The 16,514-nt window shown below is 42.2% G+C and overlaps 1 protein-coding gene across 1 annotated transcript in view; it reads right to left on the reverse strand.

Moving 5' to 3' along the window:
• Positions 1-6,970: 6,970 nt before the first annotated feature.
• Positions 6,971-16,514, reverse strand: part of TNC (tenascin C) — a 105,017-nt gene continuing 95,473 nt past the window's right edge. The window contains exons 23-24 of the mRNA XM_075260061.1: positions 10,063-10,226; positions 6,971-7,531 (exon numbers count right to left, since the gene is read on the reverse strand). Of these exons, the coding sequence (XP_075116162.1) occupies positions 7,421-7,531; positions 10,063-10,226 (275 nt within the window). The 3' untranslated portion in view covers positions 6,971-7,420. The remainder of the gene's footprint in view (positions 7,532-10,062; positions 10,227-16,514) is intronic.

Consider the following 16,514-nt stretch of genomic DNA (forward strand, 5'->3'; position numbering starts at 1 on the left):
TATCGGTCACCAACTAAGAGGAAGATGAGACTCCACGGACTGTTATACCTCAAACCACCCACCTCACCCCACTTCCCCATATAGCGGTCACCAACTAAGAGGAAGATGAGACTCCATGGACTGTTATACCCCAAATCACCCACCCCACCCCCTCATACTCGCCCCCTCGACTCCAGCTCCCCACACACACTTTACTAGCTTTGGCAATGCCAAATATCTATTCGGACATGCCAATAAAACCTGTTTGATTTGATTTGATTTGATTTAGTCTTGGTGTCTGATATACACTGACAAGTAAAAGGGTAACAATGGCTTGAACTTTTGCCTTTCATACTCCATATCTCACCATCTACTACAGCTTCGAACATGAGACTGCTGTCATTTTATAAACAATCATCTTGGCTAGCTCATACATCTCATAGAGAAATTTGACGTTATTTTGTAAATCCACTTTTGGGTTTCAACTCTGCCTGAATCCATTTGGGTATGTTCTCGTTCAGATTCAAGCATGTCTCAGCCAAAATCTCATCCCAGGTCACTTCTACATGTTCCCAATGTTGGTGCATACTGGTTGACTCACTGGGGTATGAATAAAACTTTTACTTCAACTCTACCCTCAAGTGTTCAATCATATTGAGTTCTGGGGACATTGGGGCTGATCCAGCAACCATTTATTTGGTAATCTTGGCATATGCCTCGCCTTAGTGTCCAGGTGGAACACTATGTCGTCCTTTTCATATGTATAGTACTCGAGTGTACGAAGTAACTTATCTTGAAGGATACTCACATATAGCTCAGCACTGAGACCACCATGCTTTCAACTGTCCTGGCACTCATAATTCAGCTTGGCAATTTTCTTGGCCGAGAGACTGCTATGGATAAATTGGATGTTGCTGTTTTTCTTTTCTTGGGAAATCTTCTTCATGGCTGATCCTTGATTTGAACCAGTGTTCAGTGTTGGAGTCAGTGGAGTAGCGTCTATTCACAGATGGTAGGAATTGGTGGAGGAGGTAAAAGGTCCCCTTCAATAAGCACCACTCCAAGATTCGGGATTCTGAGCTTTCACATTGTTCACCTCTGATTGGAGGTCTAAGGCAGACCCCCTTTCCTCCTCCAGCCTGACACTGCCCACCTGACAGTACAGAGCCTAAGTATAATATCAATCACAAGAACTAACTACAACAATACAATTGCTCAGGAATGGTGGGGGCTAGAGAAAAAAATTCTAATTGTGCTGGAATCAGTGGATAGAGAATGAATAATTGTTTGGTGTGGGTCAGAAGATAAGACCTTCACCAATCCCAAGAACCAAAGAGTAGCAAAGATAAATTTGGGCATGACTGGTGGTGGATGGCACTCTCATTCACTTCAGTGGAGTTCTGTAGACAGTTGACATACACTACAACCTCCTCCAACCCACAACTGCCTTCCTTTGGCCCATGCAATCTATTAAAGGCCCAAGAGTCAAAGGGTAACCTAGTCCCAAGTCCGAAGAGTTGAAGGGTCACCTGGTTACCGACAAAAGGAAATAATGAGGAGACTATCGGTGATGGCCTTATCCCTTGGCCTGACTATCTTCTCCTAGTTCCTGGTAAGACCATTCTTTACTTCTTTGCTACATGAGAACTGTTTCACCAGTTGACCTACAATGCCTTATATGCAGGTATCGGTTTATTTTAATGTTTCTCACCTTTGGATTTTATACATGATCTTAAAGTTAAGGCTAAATTTCTCAAAAATTTGGAGTACTAAGGGCCACACGGTGGCTCAGTAGTTAGCACTGCAGCCTTGCAATGCTGAAGTCCTGGTGTTCAAATCCCTCCAAGGGCAAAAAAAACATCTGCAAGGAGTTTGTATGTTCTCCCCGTGTTTGCATGGATTTCCACCCCATATTCCAAAGACATACTGATAGGGAAAAATGTACATTGTGAGCTCTATATGGGGCTCACAATATACATTAAAAAAAAAAAAAAAAAAAAAATTGGAGTACTGCAGGGATTGCTCATGTGGTTAGCAAAATAACTATATCAATAGCAAAGGCAGCTGTTGTATACTGAAAGTTCCCAAACTTTACACCTTGTATGTCAGGGGATTGCCTAAGTTTTTAGATTGCATGGGCCAAATGACGGCATTTGTGGGTTAGAGAAGGCGTGTAACATCTGTCAGTGTAACCGACAGATTGCCTAGGTTTTTAGATCAGGGTATCCATTACCTGTATAAATAATTCTAGGGAAAGGGGTAAACTTGTCTGGGGCCGTGTCATATTTGTACGGATTGGTATGGCTATAGGCCCAGATTTGTATATAATCCTGGCAGACAGGTTTCTGTAAAGAGAAAATAGGGCAGTGATAAGGGTTCGGAGGGGGGGGGGGGAATAAATCTTTGCAATGTGGCTCACAAGTACCTCCAGATTCCCCAAAAGCCTTTTTCCGCGAGAGAGCCAAGGACTAATGGAATTTGTTAATTTGTCCAGAGACCACTCTCACATCTGTACATGTCAACAGCTGGTAATGTTGCAGGGAGGATTTGTTTTTAAATGACTAATTTTTTTTTTATTGTATTATTAATTTTTATGATAACTTATTATTTATTTATATTTATATATTATTTATCTATTTTTTATTTTTATTATTTTATTATTATTTATTATGTATATATATTTTATATTTATATATTATTCATTATTATTCAGTATTATTTATTTTTCACATCTTATTTATTTTTCAATTTTATTATATATATATATTTTATATTTATATATTATTCATTATTATTCAGTATTATTTATTTATATTCACACATTATTTATTTTTCAATTTTATTATATTTATTTTTATTATTTTATTTTTTATTATTTATTATATATTTTATATTTATATATTATTCATTATTATTCTGTATTATTTATTTATATTCACATCTTATTTATTTTTCAATTTTATTATATTTTTATTATTATTTTATGTTTATTATTTATTATATATATTTTATATTTATATATTATTCATTATTATTCATTATTATTTCCCCCTTCTTTTTAGACTTTATTTTCTTCTTCCATCTGATCCATGTCTCATTCTGTAGTGTATTACGTTCACTTGAAATAAAACACAAACTACAGAGGGAATGTACAATCTTTTTTTTATTTTTCTTAATTAAAGGTTATGGTACATAATGCAGAGGGACACTTGGTTCTTTCCCATAGGATTTTCTTAATAGTTGGCACCATCTGGTTGGCACATGGACGCTTGAATTAACATTTTTTAATAGTAAAGGCGTTTGCACAGCATCATTGTACAAAGGCAGACAGGCTTTTGATGCCTGTGAAGAGTTAAACATTGGATACTTTGTGCAGTGTCAATATGTACACCAATATATTAGTCAACCAATTTTTATAAAATTACTCAGATATAAAAAAAAAAAAAAAAGCATGCTGTCACGCAATCCTGCTGCGGAGAGAAACGGTAAAATCTTTTGTATTTCGATGATTTTTTGCACTCGACAGAATTATTGCCCTTGTAACACATCTATATATACAGTACAAAAACATCAACTCTCAATTTAAGGTCACTGAATTTTTCAAAAATATATATTTCTTTAAAGATAACATTTTTTTTTTTTTTACATCAACATTTTTCTGGAGATTGGGATATTCTGATAAATCGGTAACCAGCCAATGGTTTATAGTGACGTGCGAAGGATTGGCAGAAAACTCTGAAGGAAACTTTGATATAGCATTTGTTAGTGGGAGACAAGTAAGTCGGGGGCTTGGGTCGATGGCCAATCCTACAGAAATCGGCAAGTTGGACATTTCGTGTTTTATAGTTATGGTCAACTAAAGACTTGACCCAATGGAGGACCTGTAGAGTTCCTCCTGACCCAAGAAGTAAAAATGCCATAAAATATAGTTGGGTATTAGCATTATAGGTCAGAACCCCAGTCAAATCTTTAAGTTTGGGTTGCTTGTGCCTCTTGATAGTTGGCCATGTAGGGAGCCATTTTGAACCATTAACACTTTCCATACATGACTAATTTCTAACAATATAGGGGAAGGAGGGGTTTTATATCCTTCTAATAGAGGTTTCGCATCACATTGGGGTTGTGAGGTAGCAGGTGTCTCACCAACTGTTGATGCTGGTAAGGTATCTTCCCATATCTATTAGCCCTGAATCCTTTCTCAGCAAAAAGATGGGATATTGTAATATTCTGCGGTGCAATTGCTATTTTAAGTGACTGTAAGGTCGTTCTATAATTTTAGGCTCCTATCCACAATACACATGAGATAGTTAATTACTGTAAAATGGAAACCTATATAGTGTCACAAGATTTTAAAGGGGTTGCGTAGGATTAGAAAAAATGAATTCCCTCCTCTTAGCCATGGACTGTGTTTGGTATTAGTGCTCGGTGGGGTTGAGCCGATCTTGAGATTTTTAAAATCAGATTTTCGATCATTTTCCAGCTGATCCCGATCCCCATCGTGAAATTTACTTGATCGCCGATCGGGATGCGATCTTTCCCGATCACTCAACCCCAGGTACTTTATGTTTATGGAGTAGGGTTGAGCCGATCTTGAGATTTTTAAAATCTGATTTTCAATCATTTTCCAGCCAATCCCGATCCCCATCGTGAAATTTACTCGATCGCCGATCGGGATGCGATCTTTCCCCATCCCGATCACTCAACCCCAGGTACTTTATGTTTATGGAGTAGGGTTGAGCCGATCTTGAGATTTCAGGATCGTTTTTAAAATCTGATTTTCGATCATTTTCCAGCTGATCCCGATCGTGAAATGTGTTCGATCGCCGATCGGGATCCGATCTTTCCCGATCGCTCAACCCTAGTGCTCAGCTCTGTTCAATTGAAAGGGTCTGAACTGCAGTCATAGGCACAACCCATGAATAAAGGTAGTGCTATTTCCAGGGAATAAAAAGACAACTCCTTTAAGTATTATAATAGGGTGAAACCATTTGTTATCGTCCTTTGTTTTACACGAATATATAATTCCATGTTAGGGCTGACAAGTCTCCGGCGGTTCCACAGAGTTTATATTTAAGCACTTAAATAATGACATTACAACTATGAAAAAAAAAAATATTTGTCATGTTAAATTATATACATTATTGCAAAGGACAGTGCATTTAGTCTGATGGCTTTTCCTTGAAATTTTCGACTTGTTTTGTACTGTATGTAGAGTCCATGGCTGACAAAGTATCTGCCAATGTAGCAGAAATGACACAAAAACACATTTTAATACATTCTTCATTGTTTGAACATTCGGCGGTAACACAAAAACTTATGGGTTTTTTTTGCAAGCATCGAGATTAAATAAATGTGAAGGTAAAATAACATTCGTAGCATATTTTTCTGAGTTTAACCTGGTTAAATTTTTGCCATTCGATTTTAACATTTTTCTATGGAAATGTGAAACTTTCTAGATTCTTAAGTTATTGTAGGTTCACGTTTGTACACCACTTTACAGTTTATGTAATCTATAAAATGTTGGGTCACTTACTCAGCACTTACACTGTTGCACTGATCCCTTAAAGGTCCACAACTGCATTGTTTAGTATGTGCACGTGGGGAGGGGGGTTTATCAACCCCTCTACGTCAATTTTCTGGTGTAGATGGTCGATACTGTTGCACCCATGTACCCCATTGTGTGCTTTGCTTGCCAATTTCTACGAATGTGGATGGGGCAGAGTAGGCAACCTGACATATTTAATAGACATGGAATCTGCACCAGTTCTTTATTGATGTAGATTTCCATTCTGGAGACGGACGTGTGCCTGAGGCTGGAGCTTCTTGATAAATCGGGCACATCTTGCACTTGTGAGGACCTTCCTTTATTAAGACTGGCGTACGATAAGCCAGTTTTCATAAATCTGCCCCATTGTTCACAATATTGTAAAAAGTATTGCCCTTATACCAGGCCATGTTCCTTCATCTTCATTGTCCACCTTTTAACCATTAAATTCTACTGTGACCTCGAGCGCGGTCTATTGCCTTCTTCGTATCATAGGAATATCTAAGGCTGGCCATACACATATAACCAGCTATTTCTCCCAGCCCCTTCCCCAAATCATGAATGTATGTTCCAAAAACCTCTATCAGAGTCTTGTCTTCCTACAGGACAAAAAGGTTGGCCATGTAGAAATCCAAACGTCATACACGCTAGATGTTTGGACCTGCCGAAATCGGTGGGTTCAGCTACTATCAATGTAATGTGTATGACCAACATAAAACATATTGTAGCAGAGAGGTTATATAGGAACTCAGGCTGAACTAGTCAGCCAAAAAATTCTTGACATGTTCGATGAGTCAACAACCAGAATCTAAATCCAGCTCTTTGCCATGATATTGTATGTTGTATTGTAAAGGCAAAGCTATGGGTGACGTAAACAACCCAAGCACTGGCGTCTTTGATGACCCAAAGTCAGATAAGAAATCACTAGTACTTATCACTTTCACTTAAGTCCTTGTCATGGATGTTTCATTGGGTCCTAAAAGCTTGAAGCAATGTATATGTAAAGATATGAAGTATATCTACTATATAAAATGCAAAATGATCTGCAAAAGTGAACCCGCACCTTAACCATTGATCGTAATGGTGAAATCTCATAAAAATGATTCCTTATTGTAGCATACTGTATATATTATCTTCTTCATAAATAGTGGCATTGGATCTTTGGGCAAACATCTGGAGGTTTTTAAAGACAGGATAAGTAATTCTCTGGTATGTTTGGTTAGAACGAACTTAATTCTATGTAATTGGTGATAAATGTTCCTTCCAAGCCCATTAGAACCATTGGCTGTTCTTCTAGAAACAGTGCCACATCTGGTTGCCTCTGGTATCACGGATGTGGCACTATTGGTGGAAGGGATATCAGTAAGGGTCAACTTTACGTTATAATTGCCAATTTTTTTTCGATGGACAGGTTTCTTCCAAAAATATGGTCAAATTTCCAACCCTTAATTTTTTTTTTTCTTTTGATACATTTTATAATGTCATTTATTGATTTTAATATAAAAGCCACCCAACCCTACCAAATAAAAACAATTTACTTATGACAAAATATTAAACAATAGCTTTTTCAAGGTATGACAATTTCTAAATCTACCACTGTACACTTCATTTTTTCATTGTTCCTGTCAATGTTCCATCCCTCTGTTCCCTTTCTGTATCGTGAGAGGGGAATGCTATAAGCATGCTTAGTTGCATCAGAAAGTCTTTGGTGTTGTTTGGACCACAAAACACCTTTAAGCAATGACATACTTAAGACACTGCGGTATTTCTGTAAGACACTTCTTTTTTTTGGGGGTTGAGTTGTATAGTAAGGGGTGTAGGCTGGCTGGTGTAATTCTCTATTTAGGTCAGTCTCCCCACTTTTTTCTCCTATTCTTAATGATAATATATTAGTCTTTATGATCTCTTTCGTCTCCCTTCAAGATTTCTGAAACTGGCTGGTCTTATTTTCATTTCGGCGTACTCAAGGGAGTGTTCGTGACCCTTCCAGTGGAACCAATTGACTCCCTACAAGAAATAAAGCAAAATGAGTCAGTATAGGTAATATATAGAAGACTTATTAGTCACATACTTGGCAAAGTCTGAACATATAAACCCTGCCCAAATACCATTTGAGAATTCCCCTAAAATCGGTAGAACTCCAATCTTTTGAGGGCCAGTTCCTAGAATTGTCTTACAAAATTGGACCGTGGACCTGTATTCACATCACTTTGCTATAAAAATTGGTTTACATGATGGTAAATAATGTATCATTAGCACAGAAGCGATCAAACTATAATATTCTGGTTCTGAAAGTTGCAATGTAATATCAGTATGACAGTGTGACATTTCATCTAGTCCTATGTGTAAATGTTACAATTATTGATGAGCGAGTAGTTGTTATGGTTCTGTGTGTATATAAAATAATAAATAACACAACCAGAACCGCTAAGTCGCAGAGCACTGCGGCGAGGTCCACAGGCCCAGATGGGCAGCCGTATGTCTGAATTATGCACCACCAGTTGAACTGCACTGGCAGTGATGTTGTGCAACACAAATGTGAACAGGCAGCAACAGACTCTCTCCAGGTAACGTCACTAGGGGAGCGTGCCAATGTATAGCAGTTGAGCAAATGAAGTTGTCAGAAGCCCCTGCTATTTACAGCAGGAGAACCAGACCTTAGCATGTGCTACACTACACTGCAAACACAAGACTGCCAGGGGTTAACTTCACTCCTGGTCAGTCAAACAACAAACTCCTAAACCTGCAAGGAGATACAAGGCAGTTGGACTAGGAATGGGTTGACTGGTTCCAAAGGGCAGAGCCAAGGAATACTAGCTGGATCCCTACTCAGCTCCTAGAATTGACTGGAACCTGGCCCTAACCTCTTATCTCAACATATGTTAAGCAAAGTGTGAGCACCGGGCGGGCGTCGGCTCACACTATTTAAAGGCTAGTCCCCGCCCAACAGGGGTGGTGGCATGATGTCACCAATCATGCTCAGTATGGCCAAACTGGGACTTAGCCTCAGAGCAGACCCAAAATGTCTGAGCATGCTCAGTAGGGAGAGAATGGCACTTAGCCTCTGAGCGGCTACAAAATGTCTGAGCATGCTCAGTGGGTCGAAAACTGGACTTGGACTCCAGACATCTTACTGCACAACGCCGAGGGCGAGGTTCGGATTGGCCCGCAGGTGGCGCTATGCGCTGGACGGGAAGCCTGCGGGACCCAATCCTAACAGTAGTACTCGATACTATGGTATTCAAAATACTTGTACTCGATCGAGTACCACTTGCTATTCGAATGGAAAAGTTCGATGCAGAACCAGCATTGATTGGCCGAATGCTATACAGTCGGCCAATCAACGTTGGTTCTTCTCCTACCTTTCAAAGTTTTCTCTGTGCAGCTTCCCCGCGGCATCTTCCGGCTCTGAATTCACTCTGCCCAGGCCCGATGGGGACGCTGCACGGAGAAGGCTTCTCGGAGGATCCAGCCCGACCTTCACTCGTGGACTTGGTGAGTATAATTTGATCGAATGTTGCCTACCCCTGAAACGAGCATTTTCCCCCCATAGACTATAATAGGGTTCGATATTCGATTCGAGTAGTCCAATATTGAGGGGCTACTCGAAACGAATCTCGAATCTCGAACATTTTACTGTTCGCTCATCTCTAGTTACAATGTAATCTTGTCCCAATATCAAGTCTGATGTATTACCTAAGTCAATAATGAACATAAGCCTAATGTAATGCCAATAACTATGAGTAAATTGCTCACAACACCAAAGACACCTTTCATTGTTGTCCATAGAAGCTTTAAGCATTCTAAAGGATCGCCCGGTCAAGAAAAGTAATTATTAACCTGGTCGGAATGGTATGCAAAAAAATTAAAAAATGTCTCTCATTTCGACATCTTCTGGTTTCCTTCATGTCCCTCCTAATTGCTGTATCAATGATGTTGTAACTCAATACTTGGCTACAGTGGTCACATGACTTAGCGGCGGAACATCAAACCAAAAAGTAGGAAGTGAAGAAACGGGAATGTAGGGAGATTAGTGAGGTCAGAATTACCCTGCCAGTCTCCACTTTCTGGTCTCTCTCAACACAGACACATGGCCCCTCAGCTAACTACTCTTGAGTAGGGTTGAGCTGGTCTTGAGATTTCAGGATCGTTTTTAAAATCCGATTTTCGATCATTTTCCAGCCGATCCCATTCCCGATCGTGAAATTTGCTCAATCGGCCATTGGTATCCGATCATTCCCGATCCCAATAGCTCAACTCTACTCATGAGTGAGAGTCAAAATGAGAATTGAGATAAGTATTACTATTTCTTATATTTGAAGTCATTCTGAACTTTTTGGGGAAAAAAATGGGCTGGACAATGCCATAATGAATGCGGTTCACTCTAGGTATATCCCCTACATATCTAGATGGCAAATCCCCTTTAGTAATGCCAACGATATTCTTGTATGGTTGAGGAATCTCAGAAAAATGAATGACAACTTGAGAAAATATAATGGCGGACGTAATAATCATATGTTGTCAAGGTTGTCACTTACCTGACTGTGGCTGTCGTCCCCATATCTACCCATGAGGTTTACTCTGTGACAATTCTTGTACCAGAAAGCTCCCTTATAGGACAGAGCACAGTTGGTAATAGCGGAATCGTTGTCCTTGTCATATGTGGAAAATGGACGTCCATTGTGATAAGTCATTGAGTCTCCTAGAATGAGATAAAACACAAGACTGTTAATGGTGTGCATATGACTACTGATAATGTATGTACAATATACGGTATATACCATGGATATACAATATATAATAACTTCACATTCAGGAATAGAGCAAATATTAAAACTGGTAATATTATTATTATTATTATTATTATTATTATTATTATTATTATTATCAATAGTATTATATTATTATTATTATTATTATTATTATTATTACCAATAGTATTATATTATTATTACTATTATTATTATTATTATTATTATTATTATTATTATTATTATCATTATTGTTATTACTATTATTACTACTATTATTATCGCTGTTATTATTATTATTATTATTATTATTATTATTACCAATAGTATTATATTATTATTATTATTATTATTATTATTATTATTATCATTATTGTTATTACTATTATTACTACTATTATTATCGCTGTTATTATTATTATTATTATTATTATTATTATTATCAATAGTATTATTATTATTATTATTATTATTATTATTATTATTATTACCAATAGTATTATATTATTATTATTATTATTATTATTATTATTATTATTATTATTATTATTATTATTATTATTATTATTATTGTTATTACTATTATTACTACTATTATTATTATTATCATTATTGTTATTATTATTATTATTATTAGAGATGAGCGAACACTAAAATGTTCGAGGTTCGAAATTCGATTCGAACAGCCGCTCACTGTTCGAGTGTTCGAATGGGTTTCGAACCCCATTATAGTCTATGGGGAACATAAACTCGTTAAGGGGGAAACCCAAATTCGTGTCTGGAGGGTCACCAAGTCCACTATGACACCCCAGGAAATGATACCAACACCCTGGAATGACACTGGGACAGCAGGGGAAGCATGTCTGGGGGCATAAAAGTCACTTTATTTCATGGAAATCCCTGTCAGTTTGCGATTTTCGCAAGCTAACTTTTCCCCATAGAAATGCATTGGCCAGTGCTGATTGGCCAGAGTACGGAACTCGACCAATCAGCGCTGGCTCTGCTGGAGGAGGCGGAGTCTAAGATCGCTCCACACCAGTCTCCATTCAGGTCCGACCTTAGACTCCGCCTCCTCCGGCAGAGCCAGCGCTGATTGGCCGAAGGCTGGCCAATGCATTCCTATGCGAATGCAGACTTAGCAGTGCTGAGTCAGTTTTGCTCAACTACACATCTGATGCACACTCGGCACTGCTACATCAGATGTAGCAATCTGATGTAGCAGAGCCGAGGGTGCACTAGAACCCCTGTGCAAACTCAGTTCACGCTAATAGAATGCATTGGCCAGCGCTGATTGGCCAATGCATTCTATTAGCCCGATGAAGTAGAGCTGAATGTGTGTGCTAAGCACACACATTCAGCACTGCTTCATCAAGCCAATACAATGCATTAGCCAGTGCTGATTGGCCAGAGTACGGAATTCGGCCAATCAGCGCTGGCCAATGCATTCTATTAGCCCGATGAAGTAGAGCTGAATGTGTGTGCTAAGCACACACATTCAGCACTGCTTCATCAAGCCAATACAATGCATTAGCCAGTGCTGATTGGCCAGAGTACGGAATTCGGCCAATCAGCGCTGGCTCTGCTGGAGGAGGCGGAGTCTAAGGTCGGACCTGAATGGAGACTGGTGTGGAGCGATCTTAGACTCCGCCTCCTCCAGCAGAGCCAGCGCTGATTGGCCGAATTCCGTACTCTGGCCAATCAGCACTGGCTAATGCATTGTATTGGCGTGATGAAGCAGTGCTGAATGTGTGTGCTTAGCACACACATTCAGCTCTACTTCATCGGGCTAATAGAATGCATTGGCCAATCAGCGCTGGCCAATGCATTCTATTAGCGTGAACTGAGTTTGCACAGGGGTTCTAGTGCACCCTCGGCTCTGCTACATCAGATTGCTACATCTGATGTAGCAGTGCCGAGTGTGCATCAGATGTGTAGTTGAGCAAAACTGACTCAGCACTGCTAAGTCTCTGCATTCGCATAGGAATGCATTGGCCAGCCTTCGGCCAATCAGCGCTGGCTCTGCCGGAGGAGGCGGAGTCTAAGGTGGACCTGAATGGAGACTGGTGTGGAGCGATCTTAGACTCCGCCTCCTCCAGCAGAGCCAGCGCTGATTGGTCGAGTTCCGTACTCTGGCCAATCAGCGCTGGCCAATGCATTCTATTAGCCCGATGAAGTAGAGCTGAATGTGTGTGCTTAGCACACACATTCAGCTCTACTTCATCAGGCTAATAGAATACATTGGCCAATCAGCGCTGGCCAATGCATTCTATTAGCTTGATGAAGCAGAGTGTGCACAAGGGTTCAAGCGCACCCTCGGCTCTGATGTAGCAGAGCTGAGGGTGCACAAGGGTTCAAGTGCACCCTCGGCTCTCCTACATCAGAGCCGAGGGTGCGCTTGAACCCTTGTGCAGCCTCGGCTCTGCTACATCAGAGCCGAGGGTGCGCTTGAACCCTTGTGCACACTCTGCTTCATCAAGCTAATAGAATGCATTGGCCAGCACTGATTGGCCAGAGTACGGAATTCGGCCAATCAGCGCTGGCTAGAGATGAGCGAACACTAAAATGTTCGAGGTTCGAAATTCGATTCGAACAGCCGCTCAATGTTCGTGTGTTCGAACGGGTTTCGAACCCCATTATAGTCTATGGGGAACAGATACTCGTTAAGGGGGAAACCCAAATCCGTGTCTGGAGGGTCACCAAGTCCACTATGACACCCCAGGAAATGATGCCAACACCTCTGGAATGACACTGGGACAGCAGGGGAAGCATGTCTGGGGGCATCTAACACACCAAAGACCCTCTATTACCCCAACATCACAGCCTAACAACTACACACTTTACACACTCAATACCACCTCTCTGACAGTAGGAAAACACCTTGAAACATGTGTATTTGGCACTTGCAGTGAGGAGAGCTTGTCACCAGCAGTGAATTTGGCCCTTGTAGTAAGTTGAGGTTGGCACCAACATTTGTTTTGAAAATCAGGGTGGATTGAGCCTCTAACCAGCAGAGTTTGGGCAAATTCATGGTGGAGGGAGCCTCTAAAAACCCCAGTTTGGACCAATTCATGGTGGAGGGAGACTCTAAAAACCCCAGTTTGGACCAATTCATGGTGGAGGGAGACTCTAAAAACCCCAGTTTGGACCAATTCATGGTGGAGGGAGCCTCTAAAAACCCCAGTTTGGACCAATTCATGGTGGAGGGAGCCTCTAACCAGCCCAGTTTGGACCAATTAATGGTGGAGGGAGCCTCTAAACAGCCAAGTTTTGGGAAATTCATGGTGGAGGGAGCCTCTAACCAGCCCAGTTTGGACCAATTCATGGTGGAGGGAGCCTCTAAACAGCCCAGTTTGGGCAAATTCATGGTGGAGGGAGCCTCTAAACAGCCCAGTTTGGGCAAATTCATGGTGGAGGGAGCCTCTAACCAGCCCAGTTTGGACCAATTAATGGTGGAGGGAGCCTCTAAACAGCCAAGTTTTGGGAAATTCATGGTGGAGGGAGCCTCTAACCAGCCCAGTTTGGACCAATTCATGGTGGAGGGAGCCTCTAAACAGCCCAGTTTGGGCAAATTCATGGTGGAGGGAGCCTCTAAACAGCCCAGTTTGGGCAAATTCATGGTGGAGGGAGCCTCTAACCAGCCCAGTTTGGACCAATTAATGGTGGAGGGAGCCTCTAAACAGCCAAGTTTTGGGAAATTCATGGTGGAGGGAGCCTCTAACCAGCCCAGTTTGGACCAATTAATGGTGGAGGGAGCCTCTAACCAGCCCAGTTTGGACCAATTAATGGTGGAGGGAGCCTCTAACCAGCCCAGTTTGGACCAATTAATGGTGGAGGGAGCCTCTAAACAGCCAAGTTTTGGGAAATTCATGGTGGAGGGAGCCTCTAAACAGCCCAGTTTGGGCAAATTCATGGTGGAGGGAGCCTCTAAAAAACCCAGTTTGGACCAATTCATGGTGGAGGGAGCCTCTAATTAGCCCAGTTTGGACCAATTAATTGTGGAGGGAGCCTCTAACCAGCCCAGTTTGGACCAATTAATGGTGGAGGGAGCCTCTAACCACCCCAGTTTGGGCAAATTCATGGTGGAGGGAGCCTCTAACCAGCCCAGTTTGGACCAATTAATGGTGGAGGGAGCCTCTAAACAGCCAAGTTTTGGGAAATTCATGGTGGAGGGAGCCTCTAACCAGCCCAGTTTGGGCAAATTCATGGTGGAGGGAGCCTCTAACCAGCCCAGTTTGGACCAATTAATGGTGGAGGGAGCCTCTAACCAGCCCAGTTTGGACCAATTAATGGTGGAGGGAGCCTCTAAACAGCCAAGTTTTGGGAAATTCATGGTGGAGGGAGCCTCTAACCAGCCCAGTTTGGACCAATTCATGGTGGAGGGAGCCTCTAAACAGCCCAGTTTGGGCAAATTCATGGTGGAGGGAGCCTCTAAAAAACCCAGTTTGGACCAATTCATGGTGGAGGGAGCCTCTAATTAGCCCAGTTTGGACCAATTAATTGTGGAGGGAGCCTCTAACCAGCCCAGTTTGGACCAATTAATGGTGGAGGGAGCCTCTAAACAGCCAAGTTTTGGGAAATTCATGGTGGAGGGAGCCTCTAACCAGCCCAGTTTGGACCAATTCATGGTGGAGGGAGCCTCTAAACAGCCCAGTTTGGGCAAATTCATGGTGGAGGGAGCCTCTAAACAGCCCAGTTTGGGCAAATTCATGGTGGAGGGAGCCTCTAACCAGCCCAGTTTGGACCAATTAATGGTGGAGGGAGCCTCTAAACAGCCAAGTTTTGGGAAATTCATGGTGGAGGGAGCCTCTAACCAGCCCAGTTTGGACCAATTAATGGTGGAGGGAGCCTCTAACCAGCCCAGTTTGGACCAATTAATGGTGGAGGGAGCCTCTAACCAGCCCAGTTTGGACCAATTAATGGTGGAGGGAGCCTCTAACCAGCCCAGTTTGGACCAATTCATGGTGGAGGGAGCCTCTAAACAGCCCAGTTTGGGCAAATTCATGGTGGAGGGAGCCTCTAACCAGCAGAGTTGGTGGAAATCAGGGTGGAGGGAGCCTCTAACCAGCAGAGTTGGGGGAAATCAGGGTGGAGGGAGCCTAGTATTAGCAGAATTGTGCAACGCTTATGGTGGATGAGTATGAGGATGCGGAGGAATTGGAGAGGTTGAGTACAGACATGGAGTTTCATGTTGGGGTGCTTTACACAGGTGGGCACAAAAATGACGGCTCTACCCAGTGGTGGTTCATTTTTATCAAAGTGAGCCGGTCGGCACTCTCAGCTGACAGACGGGTGCGCTTGTCAGTGATGATGCCACCGGCTGCACTGAACACCCTCTCAGATAGGACGCTGGCGGCAGGACAGGACAGCACCTCCAAGGCATATAGGGCAAGTTCAAGCCACAGGTCCAACTTCGACACCCAATACGTGTAGGGCGCAGAGGGGTCGGAGAGGACAGGGCTGTGGTCGGAAAGGTATTCCCGCAACATGCGCCTATACTTCTCACGCCTGGTGACACTAGGACCCTCCGTGGCGGCACTTTGGCGAGGGGGTGCCATCAAGGTGTCCCAGACCTTAGACAGTGTGCCCCTCGTTTGTGTGGACCGGTGAGAACTTGGTTGCCTACTGGAGGAACTGCCCTCCCTGCCGCCAACGTCACATGCTGGAAACATCTCCATCATATTCTGCACCAATTGCCTGTGGCAAGCATTGATGCGATTGGCCCTCCCCTCTACCGGAATAAAAGACGAGATGTTGTTTTTATACCGGGGGTCAAGGATAGCAAAGATCCAGTACTGGTTGTCCTCCATGATTTTGACAATACGCTTGTCGGTTGTAAAGCACCCCAACATGAACTCAGCCATGTCTGCCACAGTGTTAGTTGGCATGACTCCTCTGGCCCCACCGGAAAGTTCAATCTCCATTTCCTCCTCATCCTCCATGTCTACCCATCCGCGCTGCAACAATGGGACGATTCGAAGTTGCCCGGAAGCCTCCTGTATCACCATCACATCATCGGACAACTCTTCTTCCTCCTCCTCCTCCTCCTCCTCCTCCATTAAACGCAGTGAAGCGGACAGATGTGTGGACCTACTCTCCAGCTGTGACGGATCGGATGCTATCCCTAACTCCTCTGTGTGATCTGAGTTATCCCTGATGTCAATCAGGGATTCTCTCAGAACACACAAGAGCGGGATTGTAAGGCTCACCATCGCATCCTCAGAGCTCACCCTCCTTGTGGA

The sequence above is a fragment of the Leptodactylus fuscus genome, chromosome 11 (assembly GCF_031893055.1).
Source record: "Leptodactylus fuscus isolate aLepFus1 chromosome 11, aLepFus1.hap2, whole genome shotgun sequence".
Taxonomy (NCBI): Eukaryota; Metazoa; Chordata; class Amphibia; order Anura; family Leptodactylidae; genus Leptodactylus; species Leptodactylus fuscus.